This window comes from Mustela nivalis (genome assembly GCF_964662115.1).
Source record: "Mustela nivalis genome assembly, chromosome: 3".
NCBI classification, from domain to species: Eukaryota; Metazoa; Chordata; class Mammalia; order Carnivora; family Mustelidae; genus Mustela; species Mustela nivalis.
In genome coordinates, this window is record NC_139022.1 from 114,581,587 (window position 1) to 114,603,579 (window position 21,993).

At 39.3% G+C, this 21,993-nt stretch overlaps 1 protein-coding gene across 1 annotated transcript in view; it reads left to right on the forward strand.

Moving 5' to 3' along the window:
* Positions 1–21,993, forward strand: part of FBN2 (fibrillin 2) — a 247,924-nt gene that overhangs the window by 185,482 nt on the left and 40,449 nt on the right. The window contains exons 32-44 of the mRNA XM_082723375.1: positions 436–558; positions 2,128–2,253; positions 7,529–7,651; positions 8,182–8,304; positions 12,194–12,355; positions 13,066–13,134; positions 13,533–13,658; positions 15,106–15,231; positions 15,820–15,972; positions 19,066–19,134; positions 19,992–20,117; positions 20,315–20,440; positions 20,888–21,013. Of these exons, the coding sequence (XP_082579501.1) occupies positions 436–558; positions 2,128–2,253; positions 7,529–7,651; positions 8,182–8,304; positions 12,194–12,355; positions 13,066–13,134; positions 13,533–13,658; positions 15,106–15,231; positions 15,820–15,972; positions 19,066–19,134; positions 19,992–20,117; positions 20,315–20,440; positions 20,888–21,013 (1,578 nt within the window). The remainder of the gene's footprint in view (positions 1–435; positions 559–2,127; positions 2,254–7,528; positions 7,652–8,181; positions 8,305–12,193; positions 12,356–13,065; positions 13,135–13,532; positions 13,659–15,105; positions 15,232–15,819; positions 15,973–19,065; positions 19,135–19,991; positions 20,118–20,314; positions 20,441–20,887; positions 21,014–21,993) is intronic.

The window sequence follows — 21,993 nt, forward strand, 5'->3', positions numbered from 1 at the left end:
AAGAATTGGATCTTAGTTTCCTTATCTGTTCAAGGAACTTGAAAATTCTTTGCTAATTATCCTGCTTTGAAATTCGGTTCCTGAATTTAGAATTCGACACTTTTTTCTGGATAAAGGAACCAGTGATCACATCTGTGCCCAGTAGGATTCAAAAGGAAATCTAGCACCAGTTTACCTTTTAACCATTAAAATTCTAGCTTATTATATATCTCACAAATATTTTTGTTAATCATTTTAGCCCCTGTTTATAGAACTAACATTTTGGATTGTGGGCCTGAGATCCTAGAGAATTAGAATTGTGACCTTCATGTAAACTAAAACAAATCCTATTTGTCCGCCATACACTTAAATTAAGACAAATGAAAATCTGTCTTGTGTGTTTAAATGTCCCATTTTTGTTTTTGAACTTGATCATTCTCTTCTCTTGGCATGCAGACCTGGACGAATGTTCGAATGGAACCCACCAGTGTAGCATCAATGCTCAGTGTGTAAATACCCCAGGCTCCTACCGATGTGCCTGCTCTGAAGGGTTCACTGGAGATGGCTTTACCTGCTCAGGTGGGTGAGAGTCCTCAGGTGTGCTCTGGCATGGTTTTCATGGAACACTCGCTAAGCTTGCCCTCTTTGAAGAAAACTGTAGTTAAAGGGGGGGTGGGGAATTCCATTCCGATTTTTATCACTAAAGGAATGACATAAGGGAATACTATTCAGTGTCTTAAGATACAATATACATTCCACCCAGTCACTGCTAGTTCATGTGTTCCTCAGAATCTCAGGTCATCAGACTGTGTTGAAAAGATGAAATGAAATCACACAAGTGAAGGGGTTAGGAAAACACATCCTAAGAGTTCAGTAAATATTAGCTGCTACTGAGTTGCTCTTTGTTTTGCATTCCTTGAGAATAAGACATTTCTTCTTACACTCCTGTGAATGACTGCATCATCTTGCTGGACATAAAGTATGCTACTTTTAAGATTGTGGAGATTGGTATTCCTCAGTTGAATTTCAGCACACACTTTAAACCCCCAGTTAAAAGACAGACTCTAATTGTGTTCTAATTATTGACTTCAAAAACACCAACTCATAATTTTCAGATGCTTCTTTAAGAAAACATGCTTATTTAATATTTAAAGCCTCATTACTTTTCAGCCTTGACTTATTGCTGCTTTGGTTGCATTTCTCAGCAACTGGTTGTGAAGGACAGGGAGAAGCCTTGGCAAGAGTGCAGCTACACTTAGATGGTGGCCCAGCCACAGGGGCTGCATTCTGCCTCCTCTTCGTCTTTTTTTTTTTTTTTTAATATTTTATTTATTTGACAAACAGAGATCATAAGTAGGCAGAGAAGCAGGCATGGGGCCAGGGGGTGGGGAAGACCTCTGCTCCCTGCTAAGCAGAGAGCCTGATGTGGGGCTTGATACCAGAACCCTGAGATCAGGACCTGAGCTGAAGGCAGAGGCTTAACCCACTGAGTCACCCAGGTGCGCCCTGTTCCTCCTCTTCTGACCCGCACAGGGTTGGTGCACTAATAAACAAAACCATGCACAACAGGCAGCTAGCACTCTACCTGGCAGATGTTAGGCTCTCCATCCACGTTGCTTTCTGCACTACCCCTTTTTCCATTGGATAGGATTAAACAAATTGCCTGGTCTATGATTCCTGCTCATTTGCGTAATTAAGAGAAAAGTATATTAATACAATCATAGTAATGTGAAAAAAGCTCTCATATAGTAGTTAAACATACTTGAACTAGTAACAAAACAAGTTGTTAGTTCACTTGAAAGCATTATAATCTTAGACACCCTTTTAAGAGTGATTTCAGTGTTCTCAGTCATCTGTCAATGATGTTGGTATAATACTGATGCATCGAGGTAGCATGAAAAAGAACTAAGTTCCAAGAGACACCTGCCTTCTTCCTGTTAATCGGGCGATAATTGAATTTCAGGGTTTAGGTTAAACAGCTCTGTTAGCATGTTGTACACTTTTGTTTAGGGGAATGTGACTTGAGTGTTGTGCTATATATTCATGAGCATCCGCTCCAGCCAGTAATGTTGACTTGTTTTTAGAGCAAGAAGAAGCCAGGTCCCAACAAGGGGAACTTAATAGAGATGTCATTCACTTCTCCCACAGATGTCGATGAGTGCGCAGAAAACATCAACCTCTGCGAAAACGGGCAGTGCCTCAACGTCCCGGGTGCCTATCGCTGCGAGTGTGAGATGGGCTTCACTCCAGCCTCTGACAGCAGGTCCTGCCAAGGTGGGTCCCTCTGACTCCAGCTCATTTCCAAGCTGGATCGGCTACAGCACATGAAACCACAAAAAGGGCTGGAACGGGTTCCACCTGGAAGCAGAATACACAGCACATGCTGCACATATAAAAGTCATTCGTTTAAGCATGGATTATTCTGCCGAATGAATAATGATGAAGGCGGCTTTCATCTCTTATGAAGTTTTCCTGGCCAAAAGCCAGCAGTTGGAAGTTTGGCTCATTCCTTTTTTTTGTTTTTTTTCTTTTTAACCATTTCTTTTTTCTTTTTCTTTTTTTTATTACTAAATGAACAACATGTGGAAAAACTATTCAGCTTTTTAAAACTAGGAGATACTATCTCCCCTAGTCACTGCTACGTAATGTGTTTATGAAAACCTCCGTAGCTTGTGTTGGGCATTTATCTTCATGTTTTAGTGTGCTGTCTGTCTGTCTGCAACTGAAGTCCTCCTCGGAGACTCATCAAGGCCTGCACCTTTTGCCTAAGAGCAGTGTGTCCTTCCTTAAGTGGTGACATCATCCCTCTTTCCTAGAAGTGGGACTTGTGATTACTGTGATAGCTCTCCAAGAAAAAGAATGTGGATTTTCTCTTAGAGACTCAATTCGCTTTGCATATAGTATGGGCCATCACTGTGTTCATGTGGAGTACATGAAATACACATGAGGAAAGGAAAAAGATTAAAAACAATTAATGAACCAGAAGGCTTTAACAAAACTAATGATTCATAGAAAACCTTTAAAAAAAGTAACTCAGGCTAAGTGCTGGGCAAAGATTATAAAATGAAACCAAGATTACTGGCTCTCCCTATGCTGGTGTCTAATCAAATGAACAGAAATAGCAAGTACCAGCATACATGCACATGAACAGCTCACCAGTGTTGACCAGACAAAAACAAAGCCTACAGTCTAGAATGGCTCAGAGTAGAGCCTATATCCATCTCTCTGCCTGAAGTGGTATTGAAGAAAGGAGGTGTGCCTAAAAGGTCGTGGAAGTTTCAATACATATCTACCAATTTTTAGAAACTCAGACCAAGAGAATGAGTAGTAAACCCTGGGGAAGATGATACTAGAAACTGAAATCATTCATGCTTTGAACTGACCTGTTAGACTGAGCTGAATCTAATGCATTTCATATAAGGCCATTGTAAAGTGAACTTCATTTTTTTCCCCTAGTCCTGGTTTCTTGTAAGCACCAAAGCTAATTAATAGAAAATGTGAGTCAGTGTGGTTTTGGGATTACATGATTTATTACTCATTTCAACTTGACATGAGTTGGTGGGAAAAGGAACAAGTCAGCAGTAGCCAGATACTTTAGCCAATGTAAAATTTCAAAAAAATTAATTCTTCGTGCCTAATAATTTCCCCCTTCATAATCCTATTTTTTTATCTGTGGGCTTGGCCCTTCCAGAACTTCGCCCCAGGCCTTTGGTGAGGTGAGGTAGTGTGTGTTCATTGTACTTGGTTCATATCTTGGTTTTTCACAATGTATCATTGCCAGGGAGGAAACACCTCTTGCCAGGACAAGAGAAAGGCCCACAAGTCGTTCATCCTCAGTGATACCCTGCTCCGCTTAGCTAAATGCCAAATTTTGAGATCCCAAAATGTAATTCCTTGGTTCTGCCTCTTTCTACTTGATGTTGTCTTATCCCTCCCTACAATATTGGCCTTATCTAGACAGTTTTTCCTATATTCACTAATTGGTTACTTGAGGCCTTCCCATTTGATTATAAGTATGTGCCCCTCTGAATTGACTTTCTGACCAACATTTTCCACTCAGCTTTTGCTTCTCACCACAAATTCTCAGAATTTCTTTTTTTTTTTAAGATTTTATTTATTTATTTGACAGAGAGATCACAAGTAGGCAGAGAGGCAGGTGGGGTGGGGGAGGAAACAGGCTCCCCGCTGAGCAAAGAGCCCAATGTGGGGATCAATCCCAGGACCCCAGGACCATGACCCAAGCCAAAGGCAGAGGCTTTAACCCACTGAGCCACCCAGGTGCCCCAGATTCTCAGAATTTCTTTAGAGCCCAAAAAGTTGCTGCAGTTGGCCATTTCCCAATATTTTCTACCAAAATGGGAGAATACAAAACCCAGAGGAAGCTCCTCAGGGACAGGCTAGGACTCCATCAATGGAGTAAACGTAGATATAGACCATTTGGTGTCATGTACAAAGAGAGAAGAGAGGCCAGGTTCATCAGCAGAAGAGCACACAGCACCCAGGGCAGCTCTTCCAATTTTTGTCCCCACCCCTTCCTCACCTTAGGCTAACCCAAGAGCAGCTTTAATGAAATCCATACCCCAGCTTGTCTTCCAAATAATGCCCAGATAAAGAGGGAGTGGAAAGGTCTAGACACTCTATCTAAACTACCAGAGTATATAAGAACTCATAAAAGGGCTGACCAAGTAGCATGTCCACAAGTTGAAAGTAAGCAGTGGCAAGCCTGCAGGTGTCTTGTGGAACAGCAGTGAAAGCACACACCAAAAGGAAAGAACCAACCCAGAGAAGAAAACCATCCAAGGAGTAGAAGCAAATTTTCCACAGGTACTTTGTGCCATAGATGACCTTAATGTGAGCCTAAATATGAGTGAACAAGATCAAAGAGATTATAAAAACAAGAAAAGACAAAAGGCAGAAGGGAAAATTGCAGAGCTTTGGGAAACAGCAAAATCAGAGACCTACTCAATAGACACAGCAGAGAACAGAAAAGATAGCAGAAAAACATAATGACCAGCATAGAGAATGGACAAAAGGAGGTGGACAAAAAGGTCGGAACAAGAAAGGGGGAAGAGCTTAACACTATGAGAGAAAAGACAAAGACCACAAATGGAGGTATAATCAGTGTCTCTGAAGTGGAGAGCCCAAAATAAATGAACTGAGAAAAGTACTGAATATCCAGACATTTCCCTGAAGTGGAGGAAAGTGCTGAATGTTAGAGAAAAAGGTAAATCCAAGACCAGAGATTTATCCCTCTTACTTTTGTTCACTTAAGCCATAGAGAAGAATTCGTTAGGCTCTAGATGGAGAAGGAACATCCCGAACAAAACTGAAACATTCAATACCAGAAGACACGAGAACGAGGCCCACAAAATCCTGAGGACACAGGAGAGGATTTTCTACCTCCACAGTTAGTCAGTTATAAAAACAAAAGGCAGAAATATTGTCATACGTGAAATAATGCACAGAGAAAACGCCTGTGCCCTCCTTTCTTGGGTAACAAAAAAACTTAGAAGTGCAGCACAGCGATTTGAGAGAGAAATCTAAGAGTTTCAGTAAAAGACTAACTGATTCCTTTAAGAATCAACACTAGATGCTTCAGAAATAACATTTAAAAGTGAAGATTACAGAACTAACAAAAAGAAGTTGGAAGCATATGTGAATGCTAATTTTTTAAAAAAGATTTTATGTATTTGACAGAGACAGAGAGAGGGACCACAAGCAAGGAGAGAGGGCATGGGGAGAAGAAGACTCCCCGCTCGATGTGGGGATCCACCCCAGACCCCAGGATCATGACCTGACCCGAAGGCAGAGGCCTAACAACTGAGACACTCAGGCACCCCTAAATGCTAATTTTCTTATCATTCATGGCACAGAAGCCATTAATACTGTCTCAAAATTATATTTGAATTTTAATATAAGGGGGAAAGAGCATCATCTTTTAGTGTTTTTTATCAGCTCTTAACATTAAAAAGTATCTCAGAAACTATGGAAATAAATACAAATTGATCTTCTGCATAGAAATTGTTTCAGCTTCACTCTGTGACTGTAGCTAGAGCAGTATTTGGAATGATGTTCATCAATGACAGTTCCTTCTGGGTGGATGGATTTCTGAGCGATCTTCTGCTTTTTCCACCTTATTAGTGTATTATTTTCTTGGTTTTCAATTTGCTATCAACACTTTTCTGTATTGTTTGAATTTCTGAGTATGCATCAATTTAAATAAAGCAAGACAGCATTTGGAAATACCTTTACTTGTGTAAGTGTAAGTATACCCAAGTATTACATTATTTAAATGGAAGTTATTTCTAATAAAGTTCATTTAGAAGTAAAATGCATATGAAGAGGGCTGATGGTACAGTTCCATTTTCACTTCTAGATTAGCAGTATTTAATCATAGACTAGTTTAATGAGTCTGATTCATTTGTATAAAGAGAGTAACTGTCTTTATAGCCTCACCACAAAAAAAGACACATTAATACATCAGTTGATTTTTTTTTTTTTTTTTGCCCCCAACAATTTATTTCTCTTCACATTAGCAGTACAAGCTCACTAATGATAAGCTGGACTGGCAGAAAAATGAAATTCCATCAGTTGATCTTTTAAACAAAGTTTGGACCACATTTGAAATCTAATATAGTTGGAACTCATTATTCCTTAACTATGATGAATGACCAGCAGAACTTTTTAAAGTTCATACCTGACTGTCTCTAGACAGCATGTTAGTGTGACTGGTCTCATCTGGCCTAAAATGAGATGCCTGCCCTGCCTTCTCAGGGTTTGAGGGCATTTGTGTACAGAAATGTCCATCTTCTTCCTGCAAGTAGAAAAATAGGTTATGACTACAGCTGGACACATACCTATATGCCTTCATTTTCATATGCATGAGGAAGGTAACTTCTCCCTTACCGATTGAATTAAATCTTCATGGAAGAGTTTCATAAGTGGAATTTATGTCTTCAATTCAGTAGAGACATTTTAATGAAATCTTTGAGAACATAGAGCAATGGTTGATCTTATTATATGATATTAGAAAAAAAATACTTCCCTATTTAAAACTAAGTTTATGGTAACAGATTAGACTGCAGAATAAAAAAAAATTTTTTAAGTTAAATAATATTAATGGTATCTTTAATATTTAAAATGTGTTCTATACTTTGTATGTTGTGGATGTTTAGAAGACATGTTTGTACTAAGTTATTAGAATCTTGGAATTTATTTTCATTTTTAGTTTTTCACAGTCTCATTCCATTGACATGTTCATATTTAGGTTTTTTTTTATTTTTATGCCTTAGGCAAATTCTTTCTTTTTTAAAGTATAGTGTAACCCAAGACAATTAAAATGCTCAGTAAAATAAAATACTTCTTTTAGACCTTTGTTCCATAGATGAACATTAGTTGTTGCCATTTCTGCTGTCTACCTAGTCAAAGAAAAAGAAAATATTTTACTACATAAAAACATCTGGGGAGATAGAAAAATTTATTAATGTGATTAAAAATTAAATCAAAATATATTTGCACATAAGAGATTATTATTTCTTTTAATCCTCAGATATTGATGAATGCTCCTTCCAAAATATTTGTGTGTTTGGAACATGTAATAATTTGCCTGGAATGTTTCATTGTATCTGTGATGATGGTTATGAATTGGACAGAACCGGAGGGAACTGCACAGGTATGGCCAGTAAAGGGCTTGATTGTGTTCTTACTAGTTGAGGTGAATATTTTGTGCTAAGTATAAAAATTCCTCAAATTTCTGCTCAACCCTCTGCTTAGCCTGCTTTATACTTCACATTATGTATTTTTTTGGAAAAAAATTGTATTCTGACACACTTTTAACTATGGGATTGATACATTTTATGTAATATATCTAACATGAAACTAGGAAACTGTTTCTTGTGTGCATGTGTATGTACATAAATACATGTATCATTTAAGCAGATGATGACATTTTTTTCTTCTTCAGCATCCCAACATCTAATTATTATTTATTAAAGAAGTTAAAGGATACTGTCCTGAATACCATGTGGTTGATCTGTAGAACCTGTTGTAGATCTGTCCAAGGATTTGATCTCTGTTTCACTGTGCTGAGGCCTGCCCAGAGATCTTTAATAACTTACAGAGATTCTACCAAATTTGTGGAGATAGCAGTGTGCAGAGAAAAAGTAAAGATGTTGATGTGGGCATTTCAAATGCTTTTCCTAGATATTGATGAGTGTGCAGATCCCATAAACTGTGTGAATGGCCTATGTGTCAACACTCCTGGTCGCTATGAGTGTAACTGCCCCCCGGATTTCCAGCTGAACCCCACTGGTGTGGGATGTGTTGGTAAGTGAAATAAAACTATATAGAGTTAAATATTCACACTTTCATGGTAATGCACTCTGGTGAGTATTTGCTGTAATTAATTTGAAAACAAAATAGTCTTTTCCCCTAACAGACTCCAGATTACCAATATGTGTGGTTACTTGTGTCTTATCTTCCAAGACAAAGAGAGGAGTCGGAAAAGGAGTGACAGCCTAGATAGCAAAGTGGCTCTCAGCCCAAGCTTCACAGTAAAATCCCATTTGGAAATGCCAAAATCTACTGATGCCTACTTCACATCCAGAAATTGAGTCATTGGTGCCTCAGTATTACTTTAAAACTTTGTTGGAGCAAAGGCTATGAACAGGCAGCTGATAAAAGAGAGTACTGCAAAGCAAACAAAAACAATGAGTAAATTTATAAGAATAAATCAAAACACCTATATAACTTTCACTTTATGCCTAACACACTGACAAAACTTTGGCAACATGGTTGGTGTAAAGTATTGGTAGGAACATGGATCTCAAGGAGCGCGCTCTTCTCCTGGTAGAAGTAAAGATCAAGGTAGCTTTGCAGAGAAGATTCTTGGAGAACAGTACCCAGATTAACTGTCAGCATATCATCAGTTTAGGTTTTGAGTTTCTTTGTAGAGCAGTTCTGTCTTTCTTTGGGTGGTTTGATATTTAATGGCCTTATTTTTTCTCAGAGGTCTTCCAAAGAATGGAGACTCATTCTATCTTAAAAGTACCATAATGGCCCGTTAGACCCTCCTCTGAGTCTAAGATGCAATATGAGATGTTGATGATCTTGTTTTCCCTTTGTCCTAAAATTTTTGGCCATTTTATTATTTTAGGTTTTATTTCATTATTACTCACCAGTTAGGCCCAATGATGCTAAAAACAAAGATGAAAATAATAAAGTGGAAAATCGTGCCATCACCTAGAAGGATTGATATAATAGTGAAAAAAAATGCCACCATTTCATAATCTTCAGTTTTCTTACTGTGTTGCTCCGGGGGTGGCATCATCTTCCAAGAAGGTATAAAAGAACATTGGGGTCACTATATTTGGAATCTTCTTTAGGCACCTATTGAACACAATTGAGAGTTCAGAAGTTTTCACTTTCTGGCCATGGGCAAAGAAAAGAAAATAGGGCGTGAAAAACATTTCCCAGTTGTCAGGTAGATCGGGAGATGGATCGGAGATGAATGCAACATAGACTCCAGTCTAGATTCTAACGATGGTGGAATTAATCATAGAAGCCAAATGCCAGGCTGCAAGTTTTCAGAGACCAACATCCTAGATGAGATTTTTCAAATTCAAGAATCAAAGAGTGAGTGAATAGTAGACCATCTCTAGACACAGGAAATATGATTCTCATCTCTTAGTAGGAAGAACCTCAACATGCAGTATTTAACAAGTACTTGAGTCATCCCTCCTAATCTTTTATACCCCAAATTTAATTGACACAGGTAAAAGGTACAGATATTTAGACAAAGGTTATTAAAAGAAAATATGTCATGTAGAAAGATCACTGAGATGACTATCCTAACTGGTGTTGATAAATCCAAAAGTGATTTTTTTTTAAATTTATGGAGCAAAGAAAACAGCTGTCTTCTCATCACCAAAGTGAGGAGCTGTCACAGTTTTCAAAAATGTCTTCAGACATTGTGTTTTAATGATGCAAGAAAAGTAATGCTAAGCTGGAAGCTATTATAGATGTGTTTGAAATGTGTAATCCATTTTTACAAAGTGGATATGTTTCAGGTTCATGCATGGCAGCCAAAGGGCAGGTATTGTGTCTATAGGACCATCTCAGTCATGTATCTCTCCAAAACCAAGAAAATCTGTAACAAAAATTTGAATTAGAGATGATTAAGTTGTTACTAGAATTTTGTTTCACTGTGCTTTTTTTTCCTGTGAATTATTTTCTAAGTTATTATAAAAAATTGAAAACTTCTTTTTGATGCAGATGATAAATGCCAATGACTATATTTCCTGATATGGGGGGCTAAAAAATATGGATACTGTGAACCAGCAGTTTCTCCTCTGGCTCTAGGTGGCAAGGAAAGAAACTGACAGACCCATTCACAGACATGGCTAAAGACATTGACTGCTACAGTACTGGTGGTAGCATGGACTTCAAAACCATTTCTGGAGAGTAGATAGATTGAAAAAGAATGACAATTGGCCACCCTATAGAGCTGACAGATTGCATATAATAAAAACGGAATGAGACCTATGACAAAATACCATTTATGGAAATTTAAAATGTGCTCTTGAAACCAGAATGCTCATTTTACAAGAACACAGAAGTAAAGTTATTATTAAACACGTTCAGATGGTTGGTTAGAGGACGAGGAGAAGTAAGAGAGTGGAGGAAGGGCAGGAGGAAGCATGAATGCATGCAAACCTAGTAAGAGCAGGACCAAGGCTTAGTTCATCTCTCTGTACCTGCAATTAAGCAACAAAAACAGAAAGAAAGAAAGAAAGGAAGGAAGAAAGAAAAGAAAAGAAAAGAAAAGAAAAGAAAAGAAAAGAAAAGAAAAGAAAAGAAGAAAAGAAAGAAAGAGGAAGGAAGGAAGGAAGAAATTAAAGGCTTTCTAAGTGATTCTCATGAACAATCAGGCATGAAAGCTACATTGTAGACCATACTGAGTACTTGAGATTATACTCTTGACTGAGAAGGTAAACTGTTGGAAGTACTTCTGAAGGGTTACTGTGGGTATGGGGTGTGGGGGGGGCTGTTAGCTCTCATCAGCTCAAGGACTGAAGTCAAGAGTTGAGTTAGGAAACCATTGCAGTGGTCCAGGAGAGAGGTGGCAGTGGTTTGGTTCAGACTGTGGTGATGGGGGCAGTGGTGAGAGGTCCCATTTCAGATACGGAAGTGACTGACTTTATTACTAGATTGAATACGGGATGACAGTAAGGAATCAAAGACTGACTCCAAGGTTTAGGGCCTGAGCAACTGAAAAAAACGGAGCTGTATTTATTGAAAATGCCAAAGACCCAAGAGAGGAGTGGAGTATGTTTTATATGTGGAGGAAGGAGGATCAAGAGTTTGATTTTAGATGAGTTAACTTTAAAGCAACTATTGGATATCTAAGGGGAGAAATCAAACAGGCAGCTGGCAGAACGGCCTAGGGTTCTGGGAAGAGATGAAAAACAGAAATGTTAATTTGAGAGTTCTGAGCAAAAACAAAGGATTTGAAGTTATGGAACTAATGATCTAGATGATAATTATGGATCGAAAGCTGGGAAAGAATGAAATTCTTTGATGTCTTAAGTATCCTCTCTAAAGTTGTTACTGACTGCGTTGCCCAAAACTCTCAAAGGTCTCTGTGCAAACTGAACTGAAATCAGATAATGGGGCGGGAAGGAAGGAGATAGGGTTATTGCTATTTCTTTGATAGGATTCACAACTTTAAGCTGACTTCTCTGAGATTTTATTTCCACTTTGATAAACTCATGATACCAACTGATTATGACAAAAATTTCTTTCATTCTTATTAGTGAAGATCCAGAAGTTCCCCAAATGAGCAGTTTCTCATCATCTTGTTTAGTCTGTGATCTGTATTGATCTCTAAATATAGGAAAGTCCCATTTTTACTCATTCCTAGAACACAATCTTGATTATGGACATTGGGGAGGGTATGTGTTTTGGTGAGTGCTGTGAAGTGTGTAAACCTGGTGATTCACAGACCTGTACCCCTGGGGATAAAAATATATGTTTATAAAAAATTATATTAAAAAAAAAAACAATCTTGAAAAGATTTAAAGCAAGAGATTGTTTTGTGTGAGAGGTGAAGATGAACATTTCACATTCATGTGTAGAATCAGAACTTCATCCTTTGCATTGCCTCTCCCCAAAAAGGCATTCTTACTAAGATTTAAGCTCCTGTGTTGCTCTGCAGACAACCGAGTGGGCAATTGCTACCTGAAGTTCGGGCCTCGAGGAGACGGGAGTCTGTCCTGCAACACCGAGATTGGGGTTGGCGTGAGCCGCTCCTCCTGCTGCTGCTCCCTGGGGAAGGCCTGGGGGAACCCCTGCGAGACGTGTCCCCCTGTCAATAGCAGTGAGTAGGGCTCCACATAGGAGCCAGGGAACAAAGTGGCTGCTAAAGACTCACTCGTTTTCTTCTTGTGCTGGGGGAGGGGGCAACGGTGAGGGGGAAGAGTGTGACCTTGGGCTGCTTTCAGGGATGATGCTGGAACCAGCAAAGAGGGTTTGATAAAAAAAGGAATTGGAAATGCTCTCTTTTTAATGTTTTTCATGATATGATAAAAAGAAAAAACCATTGTTAACCCCATTCCAGTGTGAATGGTGGCATTGTCAGTCCTCCTTGGGATCACAAAGATCATTCCTGGTTCTTCTCAGGGATTGTTGTAGTTAGGGTTCCTACACGTGTTGTACTCCTCAAGTCTGTTGACTGTGTCTGTAGCTGAAACATGTGTTCTTAGATAGACACCCATGAAACTTGGGAATGGTTGAGTCCGTTTATTAACTAGCCAAATAAGTTGTGTATTAAACTTTCTGTTTTAGAAGCTTTTTTCTTTAGCCAAAAACACATGGTTTTTGTTATTCTATAGTAGGTGTAACTTGTGAAGTAGTGACCTTACTTCAAGTAAACTGTAATAAAGACTTAAATGTATTTGAAAGGGCACTAGAGAATGGAGTTTACTCCTCTTAGAGTGCGTTTTGAGTCTGGCAACTGCAAAAGGCTTCTTCATTGTCTCAGCCCCTTGAACACTGGTGTCAAATCTTTTCTCTCCCACTGTTTTGTAGCTGAGTATTACACCCTGTGTCCCGGAGGTGAGGGCTTCAGACCCAACCCCATCACAATCATCTTAGAAGGTGAGTGCACCTCTAATTGTCATCCAGATTTAAACAATATAAAGAGAAAAGCTGGCATAAAAGTTAGTGTGGGGCAATCTAAATAAGATTATTTTCCAAAATGACAGTGGGACAGCTGGTTACCAGGTTGCCGAAGAACCACTGGTAACTGGGAAAGATAGGACCCATGACAGTGATTGGATGTCTGATTGCTCTGCAGAGAAACTCTTGTCCCCAGCTTGCTTTAACCAGTCTTCTTGGGTTTTAGCAAATTTGGATGACAAAGCAAATTATCCATGGTCAGAAGAAACATAAGGCATGGAAGTCTCTGCAGGTCATACAGCATCACACATGGGAGGGCTCTAACAGAAACGTTGATGGTGGTACTTGCTGTGAGTGAGCTGTCTGTCCTTCCGCAGATATCGATGAATGCCAGGAGTTACCAGGTCTCTGCCAGGGTGGAAACTGCATCAACACTTTTGGAAGCTTCCAGTGCGAGTGCCCGCAAGGCTACTACCTCAGCGAGGAGACCCGCATCTGTGAAGGTGAGCTGCATGGACACCTTCAAGTTGTTAGCACTCTTTAGAACACAGTTACTGTTAGCCTCGTTCATAACTTTTATCTTGTCCTAGCCATGCTGCTCAGTTGGACAGTGAGAGATAAATTAATTTACAGCTTAGACGCTATAATTTACTGCAATTTTTCTCTGAGTGCATGGATTGATTATAAATGGGGAAAGCTGGATTCATGTGAAAACATTAGTATCAAATAAGCTATTAGATCAAATATGGATAAGAGTTCTATTTTACATACAGAAAGTAGGTAAACTAGAATGCAACTACTAAGTTACTACTTTTCAGTAATTTTTAAATGTCAGGAGGCATCGTATGAAGATGTTCAAAGATGATGCTGATGCCTTTCTTGCTTCTATCCCCTCACTTCTCTGTCTCCTGCTAGACAGGGAACTTCTTGACGCAAGGACCACATCTTAGTCATCTTTCTAGCTGCAGGTTCTAACTTACAGAAGACTCTTGGGGTTTATTTATGGAAGGAATGAATAAGTTTTTCTAAAAATGAACATTAAACGTGCAAATATAATTTTTTCCATTATAACCTTTCCTTTAGAACACATTAGATAAATGTTTCTAGAAGAAATGTGGTTTTGTAAGGAGAATAAGCATCAGCTGCACTCCTAGAATCCCTGAATGGCTGCTAATTTGAAGGGAGCTTTGCAGAATAAGACTTTCCTCAGAATCAGACCTGTAACTACAGGGGACAAACTAATGGTTGCCAGAGGGGGTTAGCATGATGGGTGAAGGGGAGAGGGAGGTACACAGCATAAGGAGTATGATCACTGATATTGAAATAGTGATGGAACAGGACAGACAGTAACTTTGTCGTGAGCACGGCATAACATAAGAACTTGTCCAATCACTGAGTTGTACAGCCGAAATTAATGTGATGATGTATGTCAGCTCTCAAATTTATGAAAAAGATAAAGGCTTTCCTAACTGCCTTCAGTTTAAAGTTAGCATTAAACTTTAGTTTAAATGACAGAAGAGGACAGCAAGCATTATAACACTTCCATTTGAAGAATGTGAAATTTCAATTAAAAAAATAGGAGTGCCTGTAGACCCAGAGTGATCAGTGCCTAGTCACACAGGTGGGCACTCTGTGTAAGGGTGTTGGGCTGGGGGCGGCAGGAATATGGGTGCCTTTTGTATTATTTTTGCCACTTCAGAAAAAATTTCTTCTGATCACCTCGATTTTTGAATATTGTCTTTTTTTAAAAAAAAAAAAAAAAAAAAAAGACATACTTCATGTCAGGTCAATGCATATTTTGGGGTCTTTTCTGTAGAACTGCTTTAAATTCTAAATTTTTTTAAAGTATGGCTTTAGGGAATCAGCCATGTGTTTTGTTTAGTAGCTTAAATGCTGTAAATTCATGATACAATAGCTGTATGACTTAATGTGTCTCCTTGCCTATTGTAGATATCGACGAGTGTTTCGCACACCCTGGCGTGTGCGGGCCCGGGACGTGCTACAACACACTGGGGAATTACACCTGCATCTGTCCACCTGAGTACATGCAGGTCAACGGAGGCCACAATTGCATGGGTACGTGAGGCCTTGGACAGGGGTGAGGTGACATGCTCACTCACTCAGGACTCAGTAGGATTGTTCAGAAAATTTGGCAATTTAAGAATTTATGAATGATGAAGTATTCCACAGGCTTATAAAATTGTGGCTCTGCATCATTCATTTGGGCTTGAGATCTGTATTTCCATGATCCAAAGCCCGATTCTGAGACACAAAATGTCATCCAGTGTGACACTTACCTATTTCTAAATAATTTGTTTTCCATTCATGTCAGGGGAATATTATTTTACAAACAGAACATTTAAAATTTAATAATTGTATTACTTTAAAAATTAAATCAGTGCCTTTGAGTAGAGAAACGAGTATCTGTTCATTTTGTTTGCCAAGAAAATTATAAATGGAAATCGCTTATCTGAAAATGGGAGAGATCGAAGTTAATCTATGCATGATTTATGTTCAACTTAAAGGAATATTTTAAGTTGCCTCCAGATGGCTACAAAGTACTTCGGAGTTATTAATCAAGAAAGCTTGGTGTCTCCAGGTACATGGATTTCATGAGTAGCTGCTTCCGGCTCTGACTGGTGGGCTTGTTTTTCTGTTACATAGACATGCGAAAAAGCTTTTGCTACCGAAGCTATAATGGAACCACTTGTGAGAACGAACTGCCTTTTAATGTGACAAAGAGGATGTGCTGCTGCACGTACAATGTGGGCAAAGCCTGGAACAAACCGTGCGAGCCGTGCCCGACCCCAGGAACAGGTAAGCGCACAGCCGAGCTGCTGCTGCAGGCCCAGCTGGTGACACGTGTGTGTGATAGCTGAGTCCAAGCCACTGTGTGCCAAAACCAGACATGTTCGGTTCTGAGAATACCCAAGGGCATCATAGGTCATAGGACGCCATGTCCGAAGTGGCCCTTTTTGGGGTTCAAATACAAATTTCTGAGGTATCTTTTGAGGAGGCATCTAGATCCTGAAAATAAGCCCCACTGCTTAAGAGTGAATGTGTAGAGGATCGGTCCCTTTAAGTTCATTATTTTATAGTGTTCTGGTGAATTATTCAGTTACTCATCAGGCAGGTACTTACTGAGCAACTGTCATGTGTCACTGTGGTCAACTTGGAAGGTATCTTATTTTGATTTAAAACCTGTGGTAATTTCAAGTCTATCAAATTCACTAGGTATTGTTTCATTTCCATCTTGAAAAATCCTCCCAAAAACGGATTTGAAGAGCACACCTCACATGAAAGCAGCCTCTAGCCAACATGTTTTCTTTTTTTCTTTTTTCTAAAGATTTTTATTTATTTATTTGACAGACAGAGATCCCAAGTAAGTAGAGAGGCAGGCAGAGAGAGAGGAAGGGAAGCAGGTTCCCTGCTGAGCAGAGAGCCCAATGCGGGTCTCAATCCCAGGACCCTGAGATCATGACCTGAGCTGAAGGCAGAGGCCTAACCCACTGAGCCACCCAGGTGCCCCAACCAACATGTTTTCTTATACATATGTTTTCCCCAAAACTTACCTGAAATTTTTAGGCAGAAAATAAAACTGGTCTTTACATGGTAAAATTTTTCTCACAAACTAGAAGATAATAAATTGCTATGAGAGCAAAAAGAAAATGAATGCCTTAAAATTGTTGCTTATTCAGGTTCATTTATGATGTAGACAGTTACTTTCAATATTTGTAGACCCTAAGCACTGCACCAGTCAGACAAACAAGAAACAATGATTATGCGTTTGTTGCCGAACATTGCTTAGGGAACACATATTCAAATGTGTTGCTATAATTAATGCAGTAATGAAATGAAAATAAGGAGAAACAGGAAAAGTGACATAGGGATCCTTTCTTGGGGACTCTGATTCAGTGGATAAATGGATTTTCTAAACTAACTTGCCGTAGTTGTGCTCCGAAAAAAACAAATGGAAATGTTTTTATGATTCTGTAATTTAAAAACTCCCATCAGTTAGAAATTGAAGATCACTGGGTTGGGGAATTAAATATCACTTTTTGGTTTTTTATTGTTGTTGTTTTTATTTATTGATTTCGGGGGGGGGGGGCAGAGAGAGCGCACAGTGGGGAGGCAGAGGGAGAGGGAGAGGAGACTCCGCCCTGAACAGGGAGCGCGATGTGGAGCTTGATACCTTGAACCCAAGATCATGACATGAGCCAAAATCGAGAGTTGGACACTTACCTGACTTACCAAGAGCCCCTAAATATCACTTTTTGTATGAAGGTAAAGGCCTTAGGCGTAAGAGGACATGTCTGCATTTATATTCAAGTTCTTCCACTTATTATCTGACCTCATGTAGATGATTCCTCCTTTCTGAAACTGATTCCTCATATACAGAATAGATGATAAATTAGAAATGAGAGTAACTAATTCATATGGCTCTATAGTAAATGAGAGGACGCATATAAGTTACAATTTATGCATCACCGGACTCTTACAAACTACTGAATCGAGCATCTGTCATGTGTCTCTGTGTATGTTGTGAGTGCTGAGTTGAGCTTTGGTGGATGCAGCACACAGAGCCCCTCCCTGATAGCATGTCACATATGGTCTGCTCTCCCTGCTTTACCTAACAGTGTTGTCAGGAGTTTTACTCATGTGTGTTGCCGTGGGCATCAGAAGCGATCTGCTTCTTAAAAAATGAGAATTCTCTTAAACTTCTATTAGCTTGGTGAATTATATGATAGGAGTAACTGTTTTAGTCTATTTTATGCTATGGTGCATTATTTCTGATGCGTCAAATTTCACATTCCAACAAAATAGACATTTATGTTTAAAAAGATGAGATGATGGGGTGCCTGGGTGGCTCAGTGGATTAAGCCGCTGCCTTCGGCTCAGGTCATGATCTCAGTGTCCTGGGATCAAGCCCTGCATCGGGCTCTCTGCTCAGCGGGGAGCCTGCTTCCCCTTCTCTCTCTGCCTAACTCTCTGCCTACTTGTGATCTCTGTCAAATAAATAAATAAAATCTTTTAAAAAAAGATGAGATGATATGCCTGGGTGGCTCAGTTGGTTAAGCCACTGCCTTTGGCTGAGGTCATGGTCCTGGTCCCAGAGTCCTGGAATTGAGTCCCATGTCAGGCTCCTTGCTCAGCAGGAAGCCTGCTTCTCTCTCTCTCTGCCTGCCACTCTGCCTGCTTGTGCGCTCACTCTCGCTCTCGCTCTCTCTGACAAATAAATAAATCTTAAAAAAAAAGAGAGAGAGACAAAATTAGTGTCTCATTCATTATTCATTGTTCATCTGTTTCAGACTAAGACAACTATTTTTGGATGCCTGTGCTTTTGTGCAATTTGTAATCCCCCTTTTTTTTTTTTTAAGATTTTATTTATTTATTTGACAGAGATCACAAGTAGGCAGAGAGGCAAGCAGAGAGAGAGGGGAAGCAGGCCCCTCTGCTGAGCAGAGAGCCCGATGTGGGGCTTGATCCCAGGACCCTGGGTTCATGACCTGAGCTCAAGGCAGAGGCTTTAACCCACTGAGCCACCCTGATGCAACCTGTAATCCCTTTTTAAATTTGTACTTTAACCTGGTTTTTTGATGTATATAAATTAGATCATTATTAAAGATCTGCATATCCAAAGAACAAAAGAATTTAAATGCCTACAGTAAATATTTTGAATCTTGTAATATTCACTTCTAACATCAGAGCATTAAAAAGTTACTGAGGGTAATAATGGTAAAGAATGACTAGAATCTGCTTCTGGCAGAAGCTGGTAATACCGAGTAAATATAATTGAGATTAAAATATCATTATGAGTAATATAAAATATATTTGTCAGTACAAGTATGTAAAATGTTATTTGAAAGGAGTTTGAGAATTTTAAGAGTGTATTTGCTTTATCTTTTAAAGCTGACTTTAAAACCATATGTGGAAATATCCCTGGATTCACCTTTGACATTCACACCGGAAAAGCTGTTGGTAAATTTTCCAGATTATTTTTGTTTTAATATATATAGGTAGCATTTTGTAAAAGTTTCTCTGGTGTTTTTAAAGCTTAAAGTGCCATAAAATACAATAATTTGGAGTCTGATCTAGTACAGTTAGACAGGAAGGAACTAACACATTTATAGCCTCTACCGTGTTAATAAGGGTATTACTCTGTCAACATAGTTTGGTGATTGGGTTATAATAGTTGTAGGACTGTCTCAAGATTTCATACATATCAAGCTAACACCTGAGTTTTTCTTCTCATGAATATTGTATTACATGACTCTAAATTATCCATTTTATTGTACCCTTTAGTTGCTCTTTTTATAACTATATACTTACAGTTTTGGTGTATTTTTGCAGGATCCCTTCCTACTGATCTACTTAGGAATTTGCAGAATTATCAATTATACAAATCATTTTCTTCTGAATGTTGTTCAATTTCTTTCTATTGTTCATTGTACTTTTTTCCCTCAAAGATAAAGTAAGCAATATAATTTAGGAAAACTTAGCTTTCTTCATTAGATGAATAGCAGCAATTATTAGGGGATCCTGAAACATAACTTGAAGAGGAAGCTTGATTCCCTAAGAAGTTTATATGGTACATTGACACTAAAAATCACTTGGTGTTAGTTGATCAGCTACAACACTTTTCAAAGGAAAGTATTCTATCTTGTGGCCTGTATGCTTTTGAAAACCAAAAAATCATTCATGGCACTCTGGAATTTATTTTTGTGATGCTGAGTGAGTGTTCTCATTCCAGCATACATGTAGCTCTGTCCAAGGTTTTTAATGGTAAATATGTTAAGCAGAACTGCATATATGTGACTGAATCTGTTCACTTTCAGACATTGATGAGTGTAAAGAGATCCCGGGTATTTGTGCAAACGGCGTTTGCATCAACCAGATTGGCAGTTTCCGTTGTGAATGCCCCACGGGGTTCAGTTACAATGACCTGCTCTTGGTCTGCGAAGGTAATCCGAATGACACATGACCCCCAGCCAGATGAGTTCAGTGGACACAAATGGGTTTTAGATGGTCTCCTGATTTGTACAGGGTCTTCTGAGGTACTGAGCAGTATTGAGGAGTGGGTCACCACACGGGTGAAGTGAAGTGAAGGTGATACTCAAGCAATAAGGAGGTCCTCACCTTGGCCTTGTTACTCTTGCAGACATTGACGAGTGCAGCAATGGTGACAATCTGTGTCAGCGGCATGCAGACTGCCTCAACAGCCCGGGCAGTTACCGCTGTGAGTGTGCAGCTGGCTTCAAGCTCTCCCCCAATGGAGCCTGCGTAGGTGAGAGGCCACGCCCCGCACCCTCCCCAGCCCTCCTCCAAGCAGCTTGCCATGGTTTCCTCTTGTAACCTATTTTCAGAGAGAATTTTGACAAGATTTTCTAAATAAATCCTTTCGTTCCTATTGAATCTATTTCGCCATATATTTTAGATTAATTTGAGGAAAAAAATCCCTTCAGTGGATTTTCCTAGGATTAGACCTAAAATAAAATAGTATCTTTGAGATACTAATCAGCATAGAAAAATGGCCCAATTTTTTTTTGTTTTGTTTTTGTTTAAAGTCGTGGATATTTTCAGGCCTCACTTCTTTTGATTCAGCTGTTGTTACGGTTCATTTTCAGCCTGTCTGTAATAATTAATAGCGGGTTCTAGAAACAGGCCTGTGAAAATATGAAGGAATCTTAATAAAAATCAGACATGTGTAACATGTGTTTTATTTTTGTTTTAGATCGCAACGAATGTTTAGAAATTCCTAATGTTTGCAGTCATGGCCTATGTGTTGACTTGCAAGGAAGTTACCAGTGCATCTGCCACAACGGCTTTAAGGTGTCCCAGGACCAGACTATGTGCATGGGTAAGAAGGACATTAGTTCAGGAGGGCAGTGAATTGAGACTCCCAAGAGCTTACAGGTTGGCCACTTGCTGTGAGTAACTCCCATGCCTCTTGTCAGAAACAGTCTCACAACAAGTTAGCTCTATTAAACGGCTTATGCCTTTATTCAATGGAAAATTTGTGAGCAGGGACACACCACAGTATGTTCTTTGGTTCACTGTTCACAACCTTTTTGCTCAGATGCCTTCACACGCTTCTCAAGCACTCTGGGACACTCAGGGTTCTGTGGAAATCACCACAGTCACCAGCTATCCTTTACCCTTCTCTGTTCCTGCTCAGAAAACATTTCCAGCTGCAAGAATATAAGGGAGTAAGAGTAGTAAGAGCAACAGTATTGAAATACTGTCACACACATATGTACGTTTATATGCTTTTCCACCAAATCACTGAATACATGGGACTTACTGGCTGCTTTTGTGTTTTAACTCTTAAAAGCATGTTTAGAAGCAAATGTAACAGAACTCTAAAATGTTCCAGTAGCTTGTGTAATGGTTAGCTGAGCAGTAATAGTGTTCAGTAAGTACTTGCTGAGCCGACACATGAGGAGATTTGAAAGGTGGATGGGCTGGCCACCTTGCAGCCCAATCTGGGAACTCAGCGTAAATCCTTCAGTCTGATGTCAACAACAGGCTGTATCTCAGGCAAAAGAGTTCTCCATGCACTGCACTTGAAAGAGGAAAATTAAATTTAAAACTTGGCTATTTATAATTAGCACCTTCTCGGTTTAGAAAAAGCTGAACTCGTGCATCTGCTATTTTGAAGTTGAAGATATTACCTGTATGAATGGTAAATCTGATTTCAGTACTACAGGACTAGGTTTCCTTTTTGACCCATCCATACCTCAAGGATCACCTGGAGAACTAGCCATCTGCTGTCCTTGTAAGACTTCAGCTGTGGCAGTGGGGAAAACTCTCCAGGGGATGCTTGTACAACAGACAAAT